The sequence below is a fragment of the Giraffa tippelskirchi genome, chromosome 9 (genome assembly GCF_054371585.1).
Source record: "Giraffa tippelskirchi isolate mGirTip1 chromosome 9, T2T-mGirTip1v1.2.pri, whole genome shotgun sequence".
NCBI lineage: Eukaryota > Metazoa > Chordata > Mammalia > Artiodactyla > Giraffidae > Giraffa > Giraffa tippelskirchi.
The window spans coordinates 144067330-144089873 of NC_137283.1; the positions used below are offsets into that span (position 1 = coordinate 144067330).

Sequence of the window (22544 nt, forward strand, 5' to 3'; positions counted from 1 at the left end):
GCCCTGGAGAAGGAAATGACAACCCACTCTAGTATTCTTGCCTGGGAAATCCCATGGACAGAGGAGCCTGGTTGGCTACAGTCCATGGGGTTGCAAAGAGTCAGACATAACTGAGTGGCTAAACAACAGCAACCACAAAGTAGCAGCAAATTTGACCACTTTGAATGTTGCATCATATTTAAAATGTTGTGATAATATCTCCATCATCTTTTCCTGATATACTATCTATAGAAGGTGGCATAAAATAATTAAATGACCCAGAGTCAAGAGACAAGTCAGAGTGTCTGTCTGAATAACTAAAAGCAAATGTCCTTCCCTCTTTCTTAGCACTTCATTAGAATAATTGCAGTATTGTCAGCAGTGCTCTTAAAATATCAGTTAAGTCATGGTGAGTTAAATGAGATAGCTGTTGTCTCTCAGTTCCAAATTCACCCTGTAACACCTGCTCTTCCATAACCTTTTAAGTGTTTCTCCTTTACATTGAAGACAATGTTGAGCTTCTCAGTAAAGGACATTGAAGGGACATTGCAGAAGGATGGGGCGTCACTTACTGGTTCCAGCTGCTGTCCCAGTGGTCAGCTGTGTGAGTAGAAGAACATTTAGTATTGCTCAGCCCCAGCTACAGGCAGGGCCTGTGCAGTCCCTGGAGCCCCTCCCCTGCAACCTGGGCACCCACCACCTGTTCCAGGTCTCCTGCCCACAATGGTCACTCAACTCCTTCTGTGCACCTGCCCATTGGCAGAGGCTCACCTGTACCTCCATCATCCCCCTGACTGCCAACACACCGTCTTCAGTGAGGTCTGAAGCCCATCCTTGGGTAGGTGACTTCTTCCAAGTTCTTCTTTCCTTGGCTGCTCTCTCTGAGCCCCAGGGCACCATCTAGCATCCTCTTTACATGTAATACTTACTCACCTATGTATTACACATACTGTGCTTAAAATTAATGAAATCTAAAACCTAACATAAACTTACAGATACAGTGTTCTAAATGTCACCAAATTTTTTTTTCTTTTTTTCTATGCATGATCTAAAGTCTTGGTTTATTTATTTTTTTATTATTTTTTCTTTAATTGGAGGAAAATTGCCTTACAATGTTGTGTTGGTTTATGCTGTACAACAATGCAGTTCAGCCTTAATTATACATATATCACCACTCTCTTGAGTCCCTCCCCTGCCCCCTCTAGGTCATCACAGAGCACCAGGCTTTGCTCCCTGTGTTGTATAGCATTTGAATCAGTTCTAATGAGGTGGATGAACCTAGAGGCTGTTATACAGAGTGAAGTAAGTCAGAAAGAGAAAAGCAAGTATTGTGTATTAACGCATATATATGGAATCTAGAAAAATGGAATTGATGAGCCTATTTGCAAGGAAGGAATGGAGATGCAGATAGACTGTGAACTGGTGAATACAATGGGGGAAGGAGAAAGTGGGACGAATGGAGAAGGTGGGACGAATGGAGAAAGTAGCATTGACGTATGTACATTGCCATGTGTAAAACAGCCAGCTGGTGAGAAGTTGCTTTATCACCAGTTTTTAAGTACAAGAAAATCATGTTCCAATTTAGTTATGACTCAAAATTATGTCCATTAAGTTACTGTTGGCTCTTGAATAGGTGGGAGTTAGAGACCCTCATGCAGTAGAAAAACCTGTGTATAATTTTATAGTCGGCCCTTCATATCTGAGGTTCCTCATCTGTGGACACACCCACCACAGGTCATGTAGTAGCATGGTATTTACTATTGAAAAAAATCCATGTATACGTGGAACCATGCAGTTCAAACCTGTGCTGTTCAAGGGTCAACTCTATTTTTAAGCATAAGAATATCTTGTTTCCTAATAGAAACTTAAGGTGATAACTTTGTGAAGAAGGTAATGGTTGTATTTAATTTGTTACCTAAGTAATTTCTTAATGTAATAAATTACAGTACCATTTCTAACTTTTTAAAAATTTCATACTCATCTAAAGGACAGAAGCATATACCTAAAATAACAATCTCATTTCACGTTACATACTCGAGGTACCAGGAGGCAGGCATAAGACCACTAATATGTGTATGCGTCTTCAGCTTTACTAGATAATGCCATTATTTCCAAAGTGATTGAACCAAAATATACTCCCTTTAGCATTGTTCCACACCATCTTCCTCACTTGGTATTGTCAGATTTTTCTGTATCATTAATGAAATTTTAAAATGTCTCAGGGACCTTTCATTTTTTTCTGAGATTTTACATTGTCACTTAAATTGATTGCTTGTAGGACACTTCCAGCACTAGCTTCATACCATCTCAAGCTATAAGAACCCAGGGATTTTATAATACTCTTAACAAAGAAGTAAAATGTTATGAAATCATAGATGAACTAGTAGAGAATAAAAGTGAAAAGAATGGTTCATCATACCTTTTATGCTCTGCACCAGTTAACTTCAAAGTGATATAGTAAATTAATGTGGTAGAACAGTGGCCAGTTTGGGTTTAAAATGGAAAATGCTGTCTGATAGGGAGTAAGACCTTTCAGAGCCCATCTAGAAGCTTTTGTCTAGGCAGACCCTGTTTCTGAAGGCAGAAGTCAGCATCTCGACACAGCAAACCACTTTCATAAGTATTTTAACCATTCCATTTCCTGCCAAGTATTTATCTACAATTATGCAGACATACGGAGAAGGCAATGGCACCCCACTCCAGTACTCTTGCCTGGGAAATTCCATGGACAGAGGAGCCTGGTAGGCTGCAGTCCATGGGGTCGCTAAGAGTCGGACATGACTGAGCGACTTCACTTTCACTTTTCACTTTTCACTTTCATGCATTGGAGAAGGAAATGGCCACCCACTCCAGTGTTCTTGCCTGGAGAATCCTAGGGACGGGGGAGCCTGGTGGGCTGCCGTCTATGGGGTCGCACAGAGTCGGACACGACTGAAGCGACTTAGCAGCAGCAGCAGCAGCAGCATGCAGACATGGTCTTTGTGTAGACTCAGTGTTAGACCAAAATCAATAGATTGATAAGTATTTAAAGCAGAAACATCTATGGACGGGGTCCCTGTTTTTCTAATGGGCTTTATTAATACAATGTTACCTGCAGACATATATGCTTTTAATGCATATAGTTTAGCTTGTTATATATAGATTGCACATGGGTTATGTATGATTATCTGATTTTATATCATCACTTGTGTCTCAGACAGTAAAGAATCTGCCTGCAATTCAGGAGACCTGGGTTCAACTTCTGGGTCGGGAAGATCCTCTGGAGAAGGGAATGGCAACCCTCTCCAACATTCCTGCCTGGAAAATCCCCATGGAGAGAGCAACCTGGCTGGCTACAGTCCATGGGGTCACAAAGAGTTGGACATGACTGAGTGGCTAACACTTCCATGTCATAACTTAGGATCTGGTTTGATCTTAATTCAGTTCCTTTTTTATTTAGGTTTCAGACTTATCTAGTTCTTTAACTAATGATTATGTTTGGCACTTAAATAATTTTTTGCTACACAAGTACAAACATTTAGTTGGATAAAGCCAATTTTACAGTGTTAGAAAATTAATGCACTTTGAAACAAATTTGTGTTATTAAAGATACAACATCTTTTTTCATTAAATAATTGTTCACCACTGTTACTGTGCATTTAGCAAATGCAGATGCCACTAAGTTAGAGGTTAGACATTCCTACGTACATTCACATTTGCCTCACAGCATACAATCATTTAATAGTCTGTGTTGCTGCATTAATAGCTTACTAAGTGTTTTGTATGTAGTAGTTAATCAATAAATATTTGTTAAATGAATCAATCGTGTGTTTAATTCAGTATTAAAAAGGATTCATGCTAATATTAATAGTTGAAGAAAAATCTTTAAGCCTGTAAAAAGTTTGGGGTAGCTTCTAATGTCAGTGGAGCACAGAAAATACCCAAGGGGAATTTTCTGTCATTATTTGCAGATTAGAATGGAATCCCCAGAAAGAACCCTGCAGTGCTCTTATCAGGATGTTGCTAGAACACGGAATGATTGCACCCATTACTGTGTGAAGCGCATGCAATGCTTTCTTTAGATGACTGCTCTCCTTGCTACTTACTGAAAACAATTCTGTGATGTTTGTAAACAAATTTGGTGGACAAGATTTCCTTCCCAAAGCAGCTTATCTAAGTGCATTATTTCTGACTGAAAAGCTTATTTTTCTTTCTATCTGGATAGATTGCTTGCCAGTGGTGACTTACGGCTGATTTCATCGATTTTCAGTAATGAGATAGAGCCGTATGAGGTAAATGCCTGTGTACATGGGCAAGGACTCTAAATCACATTCTGAAAACCACGGGCTTGATGATGCAATGAATCCATCTCCTCAGAAATGTTTGTGGTGAAGATTCCTTGAAAATACTTGGGCTTGAAGCACATCACTTAAATGGCGGATTTAGAAAAATAAGAGTTACAGTCATCAGAGTGAGAGAACCATTTTGGCCTGTTCAGGCTAGCTCTCTCCAAGGGCAGCAGCGGAAAATTCACCGGGCAGTACGTCTGGTGGAAATAGCCTCAGAGGATGAAGGAGGCAGAGAGAGCTTGTGGTACTTTTTAATGCATTGGTTTCTCTACAGAGTAGCATTCAAACGTGTAACTAATGATGGCTTCCATGTAACTGATGGGCTCCGTTGTGTAGAATTGCCAGAGATGTTCAGATGTCTCCAGCAAGGAAGGCACTGGAAGCACATGTGAAGAAATCCTTGCAGAATTCACTCATCTGATTTCATACTGAGTCACTGTCCCTTGGTGCCAGACTACTTTTGGCATTCACTCTTGATCTTGATAATAAGAAGGAGTTATGCACTATTAAAAAGGAAGACATTTGTGGAATGAAGGGGGAGTCCCTAAGAAGATGGTGTTTTATGGTACTGCTATTTTGTAGCTCTTGAATTCTTTCAACATGGTATTTCACTCCTTCAGATTCACTTTTCATTGAATACATTTGTTGCCATGGATTGGTTTTGAGCAAGAACTACCTTGAAAGTTTTATGAACTAAAAACAAAATAACTGCTCATGCTATACAGTGCCACAGCTGCCCTTATAGCTGTTGGTAAAGAATCCACCTGCAATGCAGGAGACTGCAGTTCAATTCCTGGGTCAGGAAGATCCCCTGGAGAAAGGAGAGGCTACCCACTCCAGTATTCTTGGGCTTCCCTTGTGGCTCAGCTGGTAAAGAATCCGCTTGCAATGCAGGAGACCTGGGTTCGATTCCTGGGTTGGGAAGATCCCCTGGAGAAGGGAAAGGCTACCCACTCCAGTATTCTGGCCTGGAGAATTCCATGGACTTTGTAGTCCATGGTGTCGTAAAGAGTCGGACATGACTGAGCGACTTTCACTATTCCCTATATAGTGCCAAATGATGTATGAGAAACTGAAAGGCCTTCAGCTCACACCATTTCTCCAAATATGTTATTCACCCTTTTGCATAGGAGAAATTACACAAACACAACATGTGCCATGTATGTTATATAGGCATGTTCCATCTGTCTGTCTATCTATTCCATTCTTTCCTGGATTATAGAGTTTACATAATGTAATTCTCTGACTACTGAAGAGCTTAGATAGGTTTTTCATTTCTTCCTTATCATCTCCCCTTTAATTAATGCTCTTGTCCTCATACAGAGGACTCCTCCAGGCCTTCCCTTATGACACCTATAAATCTCAGTGCCTTCTTTCCATCTGTTCTCTCCACAGTTTTCCTTCATTCCATGATCCACATCACTCCAATTTCATTGCCACCCCTCAGAGTTCCATCTTCTTGTTTCCTCTGACTGCTGTGTCTAAAAATTAGCTTTAAAATAAGCAAAATATTCAAAACAAGCATTATGGTACTCTTTTCATTAATCTTATGAAACTAAAATATGAGCAAAATGCAGTACATTGATTTATAAGGAATCTTATTCCCAAAGGTGAAGACACCTTTACTGGCCTTAAAGTTCATACAAATAATGATTCCATTTCTTACTTATACTACCTTTCCTATTTTGATGCATCCTTGGTTCTTGCCTGAGTTTGGCCAATTAGTCAGAAATGTAAAAATTAGCAACTGAAGTAATGACATAACCTGATATAGAGACTATAGCTTTGGTGCAATTACATGTAACTGGGGATATTGAAGTTGACCTAGTGAAATGAAATAAAATCCATTCTCAATAAACTATGTCTTATATGTTTGGGAATAAATGTTAGAAGTCTAATGAATTTGCCCTCTAGTATAAACAGAATTGTAATAGTTTAGTGCATTCCAGAGAAAAAGGAAAATAATGTTAATTTAATAAAGATACTCATGTCAAGAAAGATGAAGACATGAATGGAATTTGGGTACATTTCCACACTTGTGGAAGTGAATCCTAAACATAAAATGACTCAGTAAATAAGTTGTGATTTCCTGCCAGGGAGAGTTGAGGGGTTGGACGGAAGATGCAGAACGAATTAAACAGTAGAGAACATTCTAGAGGAATAAATGCTGGAATGACTGCAAAATATCCTGGGAATTTTTTTTTTCCATTCTGATAGATTTCTACTTATATTTCTTGGAGAGATATGGTACATTTGACCACTTCATTTCTACATGTGATACAAAATAATAAGATCAAGCAGCCTGCTAGGAACTCAAAGCCAGATGGTGTATATGTATGTCATGCTGAGCTGATGGTTTGAAAATGCCAGCTCTGCAGAATGGCTGGAGCTGAATAATGCTTCAAGGGAATCCTACTTAAGATTCACTTGTGCATCTTCATGTGACTTTTACGTTCTTAACTTCATGAATTTTAAGTTGCAGTGGACAGCATGATACATACACATACAAGCAGCAGAGTGAAATGTCTCTAATGTGATTTGTTAGCTGTCAATGCAAGTCAGATTTTAACAAAGTGGCAGAAATATAAACGGTTTAACAGTATTGACTAACTGCTTCTTAAATGAACAAGTCACCAAAAGTCAGTCCTTGCTTCTCTCCAGGAAATGATAGACTGTTCCATAATTTTTAGGTATTATCTTTTGAGAGTTAGCCAGTGTGAGTTAAAAAAAAGATAGCAATACGCAACATCCCTCTGTGTCTCCTGATGTTTGGAAATTGGGAGAAAATTGTTTTGTGGTATCTCCTCTCTTTGATTTCCACATTCTTTGGGGAAGTCTTCCACAGCAGTTAAGGTATGGCAGCCGTATTGTGGCCATAAGCAGGGGAGAGCCACTGGAGAGACCTACGGACAGTCACAGGGCAGCCACCGGGTAATGGTGAGGGGACTGCTATGTTAGACAACACCAGTGGTTAAGAAGAGGAGTCAGCTGCAGAGATATATAAGATTTCATAATACTATTAATCTTCTAAGTCTGGCAAAATGTGTAGACTATTACATTTATATTTGCAGAACTTTGGTTTTCTCTTCTGGAATATGAGATTCTATTTCTCTCCTTTCATTTGCACTTTAAATCTTCATAGAGGCATCTGTTATCCAAGAACAAGTGAATCATTTATTTATTTTAAAAAAGCTTATTGAGCAATTTAAACCTTTGTTAAATCAGTTTTTGCTCCTTCCATTTTGAAGCTCAACTATGGTAGTACACATTTAAGATCATTACGACTTGCTAGTGAATTGATCCCTTTATCATGATTTATTTTTGGTGATATCACTTATCTTGAAACCTTATTTTGATATTAATATAGCTATTCCATCTTTCTTATGATTAGTGTTCATATCCGTTTACTTTTAACAAATCCACATCTTTATACTTGAAGTGCTGTTTGTTTTTTAAATGCAGTCTGTCAATCTCTGCCTTTTAATTGGCAACTTTAAACCATTTGTATTTAATGTAATTATAAGCATTGTTGGATTAAAGTCTGCTATCTTACATTTTTTTCTCTGTGTCATCTGTTCTTTGTTTCTTTTTCCCAATTTCTGACTTCTTTTGGAATACTTTGATATTGTTAATGTTCCATTTTATCTCCAGTATTTGTTTATTATTTACAGTAGATAGAATTTCTAAATTGGCCCCCAAAGATGTACCACTCTAATCCTGGGAACCTGTGAATGAATGAGCTACAACTCCTCTGATTACACTATGATATACAAACAGTTGACCTTAAGAAAGAATATTATCCATGTGGGCCTGATCTTATTATCACATGAGCCCTTATAAGATTAGAAAGCTTTTTCAGGCCAGAAGAGGAAAACAGAAGAGAGATTTAGAAAGATCTAAAGCATAAAGAGAAGAAGAACTAAAGAGCCTCTTGATGAAAGTGAAAGAGGAGAGTGAAAAAGTTGGCTTAAAGCTCAACGTTCCAAAAACAAGATCATGGCATCTGGTCCCATCACTTCATGGGAAATAGATGGGAAAACAGTGGAAACAGTGTCAGACTTTATTTTTTGGGGCTCCAAAATCACTACAGATGGTGACTGCAGCCATGAAATTAAAAGACGCTTACTCCTTGGAAGGTTATGGCCAACCTAGATAGCATATTTAAAAGCAGAGACATTACTCTGCCAACAAAGGTCCGTCTAGTCAAGGCTATGGTTTTTCCAGTGGTCATGTATGGATGTGAGAGTTGGATAGTGAAGAAAGCTGAGGGCCGCAGAATTGATGCTTTTGAGCTGTGGTGTTGGAGAAGACTCTTGAGAGTCCCTTGGACTGCAAGGAGATCCAATCAATCCATCCTAAAGGAGATCAGTCCTGGGTGTTCATTGGAAGCACTGATGTTGAAGCTGAAACTCCAATCCTTTGGCCATCTGATGCGAAGAGCTGACTCATTGGAAAAGACCCTGATGCTGGGTAGGATTGGGGGCAGGAGGAGAAGGGGACGACAGAGGATGAGATGGTTGGATGGCATCACTGACTCGATGGACATGGGTTTGGGTAGACTCCAGGAGTTGGTGGTGGACAGAGAGGCCTGGCGTGCTGCAATTCATGGGGTCGCAAAAAGTCAGACACGACTGAGTGACTGAACTGAACTGAAAGCATAAAGAGTAATTGATATTCTGGATTTGAGTATGGAGGGAGCAATTGTACATGGATTAGAGAGGAGATACAAGGAGCTGAGAGTGACTGGCTGGCAGCTAACAAGAGAATGTGAACTTCGGTTTTGTAGTGTAAAAGAGCTAAGGCTCAAGGCTTGAGAGTGGATCCTTTTCTTGAGCCTCCAAATAAGAGCCCAACTTGGTCAACACTGTAAGTTTGCTATTGTGGTAACCTGAGCATAGAAGCCAGACTAACTTACCTGGACTTCTGATCTAAAGAACTGTAAACTAATAATTTGTGTGTTAAGCTACTAAGTCTGTGGTTATTTGTCTTTCAGCACAGAAAACCAATACACTAGCTAAAGATCTCCATTTTATTCTTTGAGTGGTTACTCTAGGGTTTATATGCATCTTTAACTTGTCACTGTCTTCTGCCAAATAATATTATACCACTTTATATGTAACTAAGAATTCCAGAGCAGTATGCCTTCCATTCCTCCCTTATCTTTTGTGCTATGATTATCATAATTTTATCTCCAAATATGTTTAAAACCAAACAATATATTGTTATATTTTTGCCTTAAGTAGTCATTTATCTTTAAAAATAAAACAAATCAGAAGATAAATCTTTTGTTTATCCACATATTTACTATTTTAGCAATTGTCATTGCTTAGTTTAAATTTGAAGTTATATTTGGTATCATATTCTCAATTCCTTTTACATTTCCTTTAGTGAAAGTCTGTTGGCACTATTCGTCTCAGTTCAGTCACTCAGTGGTGTCTGACTCTTTGCGACACCATGAACTGCAGCATGCCAGGCCTCCCTGTCCATCACCAACTCCCTGAGTCCACCCAAACCTATGTCCATAGAGTCAATGATGCCATCCAGCGATCTCATCCTCTGTCGTCCCCTTCTCCTCCTGCCATCAGTCTTTCCCAGCATCAGGGTCTTTTCCAATGAGCCAGCTCTTCGCATCAGGTGGCCAAAGGATTGGAGTTTCAGCTTCAACATCAGTCCTTCCAATGAACACCCAGGACTGATCTCCTTTAGGATGGACTGGTTGGATCTCCTTGCAGTCCAAGGGACTCTCAAGAGTCTTCTCCAACACCACAGTTCAAAAGCATAAATTCTTCGACGCTCAGCTTTCTTTAGAGTCCAACTCTCACATCCATACATGACTACTGGAAAAACCATAGCCTTGACTAGATGAACCTTTGTTGGCAAAGTAATGTCTCTGCTTTTTAATATGCTATCTAGGTTGGCCATAACCTTCCTTCCAAGGAGTAAGCATATTTTAATTTCATGGCTGCAGTCACCATCTGCAGTGATTTTGGAGCCCAGAAAAATAAAGTCAGCCACTGTTTCCACAGTTTCCCCATCTATTTCCCATGAAGTGATGGGACCAGATGCCATGATCTTAGTTTTCTGAACGTTGAGCTTTAAGCCAACTTTTTCACTCTCCACTTTCACTTTCATCAAAGGGCTCTTTAGTTCTTCTTCACTTTCTGCCATAAAGGTGATGTCATCTGCATATCTGAGGTTACTGATATTTCTCCCGGCAATATTGATTCCAGCTTGTGCTTCATTCCAGCCCAGCATTTCTCATGATGTACTCTGCATGTAAGTTAAATAAGCAGGGTGACAATATACAGCCTTGATACACTCCTTTTCCAATTTGGAACCAGTCTGTTGTTCCATGTGCAGTTCTAACTGTTGCTTCCTGACCTTCATACAGGTTTCTCAAGAGACAGGTCAGGTGGTCTGGTATTCCCATCTCTTTCAGAATTTTCCACAGTTTATTGTGATCCACACAGTCAAAGGCTTTGGCATATTCAATAAAGCAGAAATAGGTATTTTTCTGGTACTCTCTTGCTTTTTCAATGATCCAGTGGATGTTAGCAATTTGATCTCTGGTTCCTCTGCCTTTTCTAAAACCAGCTTGAACATCTGGAAGTTCACAGTTCATGTATTGCTGAAGCCTGGCTTGGAGAATTTTGAGCATTACTTTACTAGTGTGTGAGATGAGTGCAATTGTGCAGTAGTTTGAGCATTCTTTGGCATTGCTTTTCTTTGGGATTGGGATGAAAACTGACCTTTTCCAGTCCTTTGTCTATTTGTCTGAAAAAGTCTTTCACCTTTGACAGTTTTTGCCCCTTAAGAACTTTAAAGATATCATTTTGCTGTTTTCTGCCTTGTTTTGTTTTAGAAGTCTGAGATATTTTTAATCTTTATTTTTCTGTACGCAATGCCATTTTTTGTAGTGACTGTTAAGATTTCCTATTTTTCACAGATTTTCAGCTTTTTATTGCACTATGCTTATGTAGTTTTCTTTGTACGTGCTCCATTATTTAGGTTCTTGTACGTGTGAGTTTATAGTTTGTAATAAATTTGGAAAAACATCAGCCATTATTTATTCACATATTCTTTCTACATGACCTTTTGCTTCTTCAGGGCTCTAATACATGTATATTAGATTGCTTGATATTGTCTGACAATTCACTGAGGTTCTGTTAATTTTTAAAGTCTTTTTTTCTTTCTTTGATTCATTTTGGATAGTTTATTTTTGCTATGTATTTAATTTTAAATCTTCTCTTCTGTAGTGGCTAATCTATTATTCCCATGCAGTGACTTTTTAATATCAGGTAATATCTTCTTCACTTTTAATGTTCAGTTTGATTCTTTACATTTTTTTTTCTCTCATTGTTTTTATTTAACTTCTTGACTTTATTTAATTTAGTTGTTTAATGTTCTTGTATTCTAATTCCAATATTTCTGTCATTTCTGTGCCTATTTTTATTCAATTCATTTTCTCCTGGTTAAAGGACTTTCTATTTCTTGGCTACTGCTGCTGCTGCTAAGTCGCTTCAGTCGTGTTCGACTCTATGCAACCCCATAGACGGCAGCCCACAAGGCTCCCTCGTCCCTGGGATTCTCCAGGCAAGAACACTGGAGTGGGTTGCCATTTCCTTCTCCAATGCATGAAAGTGAAAAGTGAAAGTGAAGTTGCTCAGTTGTCTCTGACTCTTAGTGACCCCATGGACTGCAGCCTACCAGGGATTTTCCAGGCAAGAGTACTGGAGTGGGTTGCCGTTGCCTTCTCCTCTATTTCTTGGCATGTCTAATATGTCTAGCAATTTTTGATTGGATGCTGGATATTGTTAAATGTTTGGATTTTGTTCTCCTCCTTTAAGGAGTATAGAATTTTATACTTGCAGATATTTAAGTTATTCAAAGATCAGCCTGATTGTTTTTTCTTTGAGGCTTGTTTTTAAGTATTGTTGAGTTAGATCTAGAGTCACCTTTATTCTAGGGCCATCTTAGCACTGCTATTGAAGTATTAAGTGTCTTGGGTCTCTACTGAATGCCTGTTGTAGTCTATAAGGCCTCTCTGTTTGATTGGTCAGAACTTGAATACCTGTATATCCTAATTGGGCTCTTGAGAATGTGTTTATGGGGGGTAGAATTCTCAAATGACCCTCAGTGATACTCACATTTGCATAGTCTCCTCCCACTGGGTTTTGGAAGATCCTGCGAGTATGATCCTCCTTTAATTACATTACTTTATATGGCCAAGGAGAATTATCCACAGTGGGCCTGATATCGTCATGTGAGCCCCTTAGAAAACAGGTTTCTCTGGCTGATTACAGAGGGGAAAAGCCCAATATATGAAAAATTGATTTCTCTATTTATTACAAATATCTAGTTTATGGTAGGAGACAAATATGGTATCTGTTACTTGACCATGGAATTTTAAAATTCACCTAATTCACTTGAGCTCACTAAATTCTGCTACTATTAGCTGATCTTTGAAACTAGAGGAAACTGATGTGGAAGGAAGGGAATTGAAAGAAACTAGTTAACAATATTCCAAAAGTAAGAAAACCACTCTTTCTAAAGTTATTTGAAAATGTTTCATAATAATGAAGTATATAGTTCAGTTCACTTGAGTTGCTCAGTCATGTCTGACTCTTTGTGACCCCATGAATTGCAGCACGCCAGGCCTCTCTGTCCATCACCAACTCCCGGAGTCTACCCAAACCCATGTCCATCGAGTCAGTGATGCCATCCAACCATCTCATCCTCTGTCGTCCCCTTCTCCTCCTGCCCCCAATCCTACCCAGCATTAAGGTCTTTTCCAATGAGTCAACTCTTCGCATGAGGTGGCCAAAGTATTGGAGTTTCAGCTTCAGCATCAGTCCTTTCAATGAACACCCAGGACTGATCTCCTTTAGGATGGATTGATTGGATCTCCTTGCAGTCCAAGGGACTCTCAAGAGTCTTCTCCAACACCACAGCTCAAAAGCATCAATTCTGCGGCCCTCAGCTTTCTTCACTATCCAACTCTCACATCCATACATGACCACTGGAAAAACCATAGCCTTGACTAGACGGACTTTTGTTGGCAGAGTAATGTCTCTGCTTTTAAATATGCTATCTAGGTTGGCCATAACCTTCCTTCCAAGGAGTAAGCGTCTTTTAATTTCATGGCTGCAGTCACCATCTGTAGTGATTTTGGAGCCCAAAAAATAAAGTCTGACACTGTTTCCACTGTTTCCCCATCTATTTCCCATGAAGTGATGGGACCAGATGCCATGATCTTAGTTTTCTGAACGTTGAGCTTTAAGCCAACTTTTTCACTCTCCTCTTTCACTTTCATCAAGAGGCTCTTTAGTTCTTCTTCACTTTCTGCCATAAGGATGGTGTCATCTGCATATCTGAGGTTATTGTTATTTCTCCCGGCAATCTTGATTGCAGCTTGTGCTTCTTCCAGCCCAGCGTTTCTCATGATGTACTTTGCATATAAGTGAAATAAGCAGGGTGACAATATACAGCCTTGACGTACTCCTTTTCCTATTTGGAACCAGTCTGTTGTTCCATGTCCAGTTCTAACTGTTGCTTCCTGACCTGCATACAGGTTTCTCAAGAGACAGGTCAGATGGTCTGGTATTCCCATCTCTTTCAGAATTTTCCACAGTTTATTGTGATCCACACAGTCAAAGGCTTTGGCATAGTCAATAAAGCAGAAATAGATGTTTTTCTGGAACTCTCTTGCTTTTTCGATGATGCATCGGATATTGGCAATTTGATCTCTGGTTCCTCTGCCTTTTCTAAAACCAGCTTGAACATCTGGAAGTTCATGGTTCACGTATTGCTGAAGCCTGGCTTGGAGAATTTTGAGCATTACTTTACTAGCATGTGAGATGAGTGCAATTGTGCGGTAGTTTGAGCATTCTTTGGCATTGCCTTTCTTTGGGATTGGAATGAAAACTGACCTTTTCCAGTCCTGTGGCCACTTCTGAGTTTTCCAAATTTGCTGGCATATTGAGTGCAGCACTTTCACAGCATCATCTTTCAGGATTTGAAATAGCTCAACTGGAATTCCATCACCTCCACTGGCTTTGTTCGTAGTGATGCTTTCTAAGGCCCACTTGACTTCACATTCCAGGATGTCTGGCTCTAGGTGAGTGATCACACCATCATGATTATCTGGGTCATGAAGATCTTTTTTGTACAGTTCTTCTGTGTATTCTTGCCACGTCTTCTTAATATCTTCTGCTTCTGTTAGGTCCATTCCATTTCTGTCCTTTATCGAGTCTGTGTTTGCATGAAATGTTCCTTTGGTATCTCTAATTTTCTTGAAGAGATCTCTAGTCTTTCCCAATCTGTTGGGAATCCGTATACCCAATAATCAACCTAAGAAAGAAAATACTGATATAGTTGAGGCTCTTGTGTCCTTCCTTCAATCTCATCCTCCTTGTAGAGGTACTTAATTTTAGTGTTATTAATTCTGTGTGTTTCTTCATATTTTACCTTATATGCATGCATCTTTGAATTTATCTTTGCGTTTTTTGAAATTTGTTTTAATGCTCTCAATATGCAGCATTTTTTTGTTTCCTTTTTTGTTTGTTTAGTATTTTGTTGTGAGAGTGAAAAATTGATGTGTGTTTAGAATTCCATTGTATGACTGTAGCATGATTTATCTAATCAGCTATTAAGAGATTTTAGATTGTGTTTATTTACTGAAGCTGAATGCTGAAATTAACTTTCTTGTAGATGTGACTTCATACTGAAGTCACTAGAAAGAGTAAATGAATTTTTAGATCACTAGCCACTACCAGTTTTTCTTCAAAGTGGTTTTCCCAATTTTCATTCCTACCATAAGAATTCTGGTTATTCTGCATCCTTATAACCCTTGGTACTGTCAGAATTTAATTACAATAGTCAGTAGTTACATGGATGAGAAAAATGATATCTCATTGTGATCTAAATTTGCATTTCTCTGATTATTGATAAGGGAGGACACCTTTTAATATGTTCACTACCAGATTGTAATAGAGATTATTATTTCCCAGTATTATTCCCCACTTTCTCAAACCCCATTAGAGTTGACATAAAGGTCTAACATCTAAAGTCATTAAGATGTGTGATGGAAAATTTTCCCAAGTGGCAAATTATTCCCTGAGTCATTTAAATTATTTCTGGTCATCATAGCATGATTCTTGCCAACACTTTTAATTGTGCCATGCTCAATGTAGCAGTTTTAGCTTCTCCCACTCTGGTTTTTCTGGTTGTAGAAAAGCAAGAAATCCTAAGTCATTGAAGGCAAAAGTAGGCTAAGTTATGAAAAAGAATAGAACACTATTCTGGCTAAGAATGACTAATAACAGTAGGATTTGCTGATTTCAAAAGAGCTTGATGTATTACCTGGTGATGGAATCTTCATTGTTGGGAATTTTTCAAATGGCTTAGATAAAAATTTAACCAGAATGGTTAACAAAACTGAGTGTGTCTGTGCTTTTCCAAGAGATAGAACCAGGTAATTTTGAGGGTCCTTCTCCCCCCTTTGTCCTGTGCCTCAGTGAGGAACAGAACTTTCACAGATTCGTTCCACTGCCAAGATGATAATTCACTAAGAAAATTATTTTGTTATGTTTTCTAACCATAATGAGCAAAATTGTATCTTGTACAAATACATCATCAGTAAATTATTTCTTATAAATGGAACTAGAAAAATTCCCCTGAATCCGTTCTTGGTGCTAAATGGATATGACTTTGAGCCCAGGGAATATATTTTCTGCCCTTTGCATAATTAGAATTACCATCTGCCAAGTTATGTTACAGTATTCTGCTTGCCTTCACTCGTAGCTCTGGATCACCAACACTTTTACCCTCACTTTAGGAATTTCATGAATATATGGGCTCTAGCATTTCAATGTTCTCTGTGATGGTCCAAGCAAACATAGCTATGTAAGTATTTGTAATTGACTTTGGAATGTACAAGTTGTTGTACATTTTGGGGGGAAATATGTGAGTATCTAAGTTTACCTTACTTCGGAAAGATGTTATTTCATAAAGATTGAAAACTCAGACGGAGGTCATTTAGTCCAAGTTTGGCAACAGAAAATTGCTCTGTTTCAGTCTTGATGATTGCATTCAGTTGATTTCTCTGTGGCTCAAGGACTAGAAGCTTTCTACCACTTCCTTTGGTAGAAAAAATTTTGACCCTAAGAGATTAAATCGTAGGAAGGTTTCTTCACATTCAGACTTAATTGTCTCATTTATTATTGATCTTTTTCTTTATCTTTTTCTTTGCACTTTTTAGATGTTTGTTAAATTGCACTAGTCAATATTACTAAACCACAGATGTGATGTTTTAAAATAAGGGATATGTCATTTTGAGAACTGATACCAGTTTCTGCCCGTGCATGTTTTGCATTTGTCCTTAGCAAAAATAGAAGTAGTGTTTTAAGATGGATTTTCTCACCTATGATAGCACGTTGCAAATATTTGAGTCTTTCTCTTTTTTTCAGGGCCAGGTCTTTAAATGTGCTTCTCATCCTCTCTTACCCTATGTCATGTTGCAGAGGTATAGCTGGTTTGCTCTTTTCCAGGTTGGGTCTCTTTCTATCTTATTGACTTACTACCAATCATTGTCTCCCTCCAGGTTATCCAAGCTGTCTTTTTTGGCATCTGTGTGCTGACTGATCTTTCCAGTCTTCTGACTAGAGGAAGTGGGAACCAAGAACAGGAAAGACAGCTCAAGAAGCTCATCTCTCTCCGGGACTGGATGCTGGCTGTATTGGCCTTTCCTGTTGGGGTTGTGAGTATGATGTAAATTGCATTTAACCACAAAAGAAATGGGTCTCATATTAGACTTCTCAGAGGGAAAACAGGGCTCCTTGTAGGCTTCTGCACTGGGGCTACCATAGCACAGCACCGCAGACTGAGTGGCTTAAACAACAGAAATTTAGTTTTTCCCATTTCTAGAGCCTGCAAGTCTGATATCCAGGTGTCCACAGGGTTGATTTCTTCGGAGGCCTCTGTCCTTGGCTTGCAAGCGGCCTCCTTTTCCTGTATCTTCACATGCTTTTTCCTCTGTGTATCCCTGTCCCAATCTCCCCTTCTTAGAAGGATACAGTCATACTGGATCAGGGACCCTCAATGACATCATTTTATCTCCCTTGCCTCATTAAAGACATTGCCTCTGAATACGGTCACGTTCCAAGATACTGAGAGTTAGTACTTCAGCATAGGAATTTTAGGGGGACACAGTTCAACCTGTAATGGTTTCTTAAGCAGCCCAGACTTAAAATGTATGGGTCTGTGATCATTCTTCTATTTTTGAACTTGGGAGAGGAAGTCAGTAATAGCTCATACTTCTTCACTTACTCAGTGGTGCCATTAGCTAATATCACTTAAGTAAATGCCGCTTAATGTTTGGTTCTACTCTGGCTTCATTGATTTCCATTCTTTTCAGTTAGATTCCCTCCCTAGCTTAACTTCCTTCACTGATCTGTTAATTACCCATCATCTCTACATAGAGGGCCAGGGCACCATGGGATTGTATAGATTTTAACCTGTGAAGAGCCAGGAGAGGAATGAGAGAACACTTGTAAATTGTGATAACAAGTAAGAGCATTTTGTGTGATTCAAATACAGGACTTTCATCAGCCACCTGAGAGAAATCAGGTGGAGAAATAGACACCTGTGCACCAAGTCCAAGGTCCTTTGTAGGCAGAGTCAGAAAGTTGCTGTTTAAATCCTTCCAATGGCTCTTACTCATATTTGCCACATTTATACCCAGTTAAAGCCTCTATACACTTGTTCTAAGACCAGTTAATAGGCACCAAGACTATCACTGAATTGCTTTTTCTACATACTGAGTATGTCTTCTTGGAATGAAGTAACCCTTAGCTCTGAACAACAGGACAAGGGAAGTAGTATGATCTGGTCGTATGTCTCCTCATTCATCCTTACCCTCTGAAAATCTAGACAGATGCTCAGATTAAAGCCATCTAGCAGATCTCTCAAACTTGGTTGCTTAACATAACAGAGTTAAATACCTTATATGTTATTCAATATTTCCTTCTTTAGACTTGCCTTATAAAATTCAAGCACCTTCTATGAGAATACTTATCTAAGAGAAAATTTCCATTGCCATAAACTGTAAAGACCTACACTTTCTACTTGAAAGAGTTATCTAGAAAATCCAAGTTTGTATGTTTTCTGTTACTTTTTACCTGCTTGAAGTGAAAGTGTTAGTCAGTCATGTCTGATTCTTTGCAACCCTATGGACCTATCCACCAAATTCTCCAGGCAAGAATACTGTAGTGGGTAGGCATTCCCTTTTCCAGTTTACTCCCTTGGAATTTCTATAGGCATGTCACTGATTCTGGAGATCCTCCTTGGTTAGAAGGAATACAGTAGTAACACAATACAGCGTCAAATAGAAATACAATATTATCCTTTCCTCTTTGCTCTGCCCGCTTCTGTTATGTGGTGTCAGACTGTGTCTCTATGAGCTTAAGTTGTGTGTCTTGCTACTCTAATCAAAGGCTTATTGCATATGCCCTCTAGACATTTATGACATTACTTTAGCCTAAAACACTTTATCCTGCTTGAGACTTGAGATATTTGTCCACTTTCAGTATCCTTCCTGAATTTAGTCCATGCATGCTTTGTGATTTGTAAAAAGAATGGGAGTTTATTTGTTTGCTTGTTTGTTTGATTTGAGTACATCCAATATTTTCTCCCATGTTTCAGTTTGTTGTTTTCTCTGTGTTTTAAAAGAGAGAGGAGACATCATAATGCCTTTATTATGCTCCAAAAGTCGTAGTATCATATTTTCATTACATAATGTATATACCTTTCCTAGCCGATGAACTTCACAGAGGAATATAAAGAATAAATAATGAATCAGAGATGTGCCGTTTCACTGATTTCTTTAACTCTTATTTTTTTTTCTTGCCTGCTGATATTTTATAGTCAATATTTGGGTCATAATTTTCCCTGTTAAAATGAGCCACTTTCCTTTTTATAGTCACTAGCATTCTATTTTTCCTGAGCTTTTTGGAGCCTCCCTATCTTCCTGCCCCTCTCTTTTTATCTTTCTGTCTCTCTTTCTAATATAAGGAAGAATCCTGGCTTGTAATCTCCTTGCATTTTCCATTGTTTCTTACTCTGTCGTTTGATTTTATGTGTCTGTTTACCTGACTTCTCACTCTAACACACAGAGATTCATTCTGAGGCCAAAAAAAAATGATTGATAAATTCCTTCTTCCTAGCTTCCACTAATTTTATTATAAAGTCATATTTACAGAGGATATGAATTTGACTCTTTATAACCATTTTTATATCATTTTAAACTCAATGGACATGAGTTTGAGCAAACTCCAGGAGACAGTGAAGGACAGGGAAGCCTGGCATGATGAAGTTCATGGGCTTGCAAAGAGTTGGACACAACTGAGCAACTAAACAATAACAATCATTTTTATCCAAAATTTTTTTTTCATGTAAACATACAGTTTCATGATATTTCCCTTGTCTTTCTCTCTACTTCCCAGCTTTCCTTTCAAATGAGCCCTAGTCTCTACTGTGACTTCAGGGGTTCCCCTGCCTTCAGGGGTTCCCAGCTGCTCATTAGGGTCTCGAATTCCACAGTAGTTTCATCACTTAAGACTTTCTTCCTTGTTAGCATATGAGCCCTTCCTGAAGCAGTGTCACTGGGAATCACTTGAAAAGGTGTCCTCTTTATTCTTCCTGTGGCTCCTGGCCTGAGAGGGAGGTACCCAGCCCAAAAGGTTCACTACATCAGACAGATGGAAATAGCAGTGACGCCCAGGACTTGTAGGAATCTTTAGTGTAAGAATGCCCATGTAGGCAAATGATTGGTTCTAACATTTGTAATTGAACACCTTGTATCATGTTGGTTGACACAGTCAAAATACTGAAGGGCAAATCCCAGCACTCTCCCTGTGCCCAGAAAGCCTGGGACGTGGCTTGAGCCTCTGAAGAAGGAAGATGCAGAGACTCCACTTAGAAGTCTGTGGTCAGTCCTCAGGGACCTCCAGGCTCTGACTGCCAGGTGACTACCAGCCTCACAGAGGACCTCCTCTGCTGCCTTCTCCAGGCTTTCTCAGCTCCACACTTTAGTCAACCACAAGTTTGAAGGGGGAAGCAGTGTCATTTTTGCTTCTTGGTGCAGGGCAAAAGGGCTTCCCTGGTGGTGCTAGTGGTAAAGAACCCACTTGACAATGCAGAAGACATAAGAAACAAGGGTTCGATCCCTGGGTTGAGAAGATCCCTTGGAGAAGGGTATGGCAAGCCACTCTGGTATTCTTGACTGGAGAATCCCATGGACAGAGGATAGGATCTGGCAGCCTATAGTCCATAGGGTTCCAAAGAGTTGGACATGAAACGGAAGGGACTTTTAGTACACAAGGCAAAAAGGCAGTGGGCCTGAAAAGAGGGCAGAATGGCAGCTGAATGTATCACCTCTGCTCAAAGTTTCCCAAAGAAACCTCTCCACCCTGAGCTTTTCCGGACATTTCCATTATTTCTGTCTCTCTCACCTCATCTGCAACTGTGGCAGCAAGAAAGACCCGGGTATGTTATCTAGGACTTTTATTTTCTCCACTAATGCTTCCTCCAATAACAAGGTTAATTGAGAGCCGACTGTAATTGCTCTATGTGGGCATGAAGCACTAAGTATGATTCTGTGACCCATGGACCTGATGCCTCTACTTCATGCAGTCTGTCTTTCTCAAGGATATATAAAAATAATGAAGCATTCCAATGCAAGATAATTGAGGTGAAGCTTTGTTTCAGCATAACCTTGCAGAAACCAGGCAGGGTTGCTTGAGTGAACATAGCACATGTATCATCCTGATTTGTGTAGATTCCCATAAATGCAAAGCTGGCCTTGATTAGTGATGCTAATGGCCGGAAACCACCACCACTCCCAAAGCCTTGCAGCTCATTTTTGCAGGGACAACCCCTGGGAGGCTCATCTTACCATGTGCAGTTCATTTCTGAACCCTGTCACCCTTTTAAAGAAGCATTACAAATAATTCTATGACATTATGTGGTCTGGAAGCACTGAAGTTTATTAGGAGCAATCAAACCAAGAATGTCTTTTGTCTCCCGTGAGTTCCGTTGACTTTCATGCTGGCAGATACTCTTCTAGTTAAGAGAACAGGCTAAGGCTTTCAACCAAAAATAAAAAGAAAATAAGAGTAGTAAAAAATGAGTATGATGAGTATGAAATTTCCTCTTTCAAAAGTCCTAAATGTGTCGCCAACTGTAGGCCTAAGCAGCTCATTTAATGATGAAGAACAATCATATTTTCCATCAGTTCAAGTCTGTGCATCCCATTCATCCACAGCTGCTCAGCTTGCAGGATGCACATAATCCGCTCTCACCATCTTCTCGGTACACCTTTGTCCCTGGGCTCACTTAGGTAGCTCTAGACCCGATGTCGGGTTGCTGCTTAACTAACTTTGGCAGGTGGGTGACGATGAGGATGTACCAGTCTCAAAAAATTGGGAACCGTCTGAGAAAGTCCTGTAAATTTGAATCTGGTCTAACCTAGGGTGGGACCCAAGATATTGTGAGCAAACCAGCATGTGCCAGGATGAGCTTTTCTGGAATTTGAGGTTTTCATCTGAGTTGAGTTTCAGAGCTGTTAAGTAACCCTTTTCTGGTGTTATAATCATGTTCTTATAAAGATTTTGTGAAGATTTGACATGGAACAACCTAGTCTAGATCCCTGTAAAACTCACTTTTGCTTATGATGGGAACTGTGTGGTACCTGCTTCTTTGGGAAACATGGAAAATGGAAATTGAAATTTTAGATGCATACTCAAAGAAAAAGTATCTAGCAGTTATTTTCAAAATGAGATTCTTCAAATTCTTCATTTATTGATACACTAGCTAACTAAGCCATCCTTCAGAAAAAATTTTTGATGCATATGAATTTAGATTGTCATACTTCTACAATTTAAAAAAAATGTTCATTTCTGATTTTCAGAGGTAAGAGATTGGCTTAAATGGAAAGCAAACTTATTAATGAATATTAGTTACTAATATCAATGTCTGTTAACATAACACAAAGGAAGGAAATTAGGTTCCATTTGAGATTATAAATAAAAGCAAATGTCTTTTCTTCTATTTTGGTATTAAGGGAAAACTTGGGATTAAATACACTTAATATCTCCTGATCTTCTCTTTATTAAATTTTCACACAAGTACCTAAAATCAAACTCTTTTCTATTTTTTCTTTAAGCCTTCATTGATGTTTTA

General features: G+C 39.0%; 1 protein-coding gene across 13 annotated transcripts in view; it reads left to right on the top strand.

Moving 5' to 3' along the window:
- Positions 1-22544, top strand: part of AIG1 (androgen induced 1) — a 257056-nt gene that overhangs the window by 59365 nt on the left and 175147 nt on the right. For 11 of the 13 annotated variants that reach the window (XM_081531031.1, XM_081531032.1, XM_081531033.1 and 8 more), the window contains one exon: positions 16909-17064. The exons of 1 other annotated variant lie outside the window; for it this stretch is intronic. In XM_081531031.1, coding sequence (XP_081387157.1) covers positions 16909-17064 — 156 coding nt within the window. Of the gene's footprint in view, positions 1-3175; positions 3778-16908; positions 17065-22544 lie in introns of those variants that run through there. One more of the 13 variants, XM_081531040.1, reaches the window with a different exon arrangement.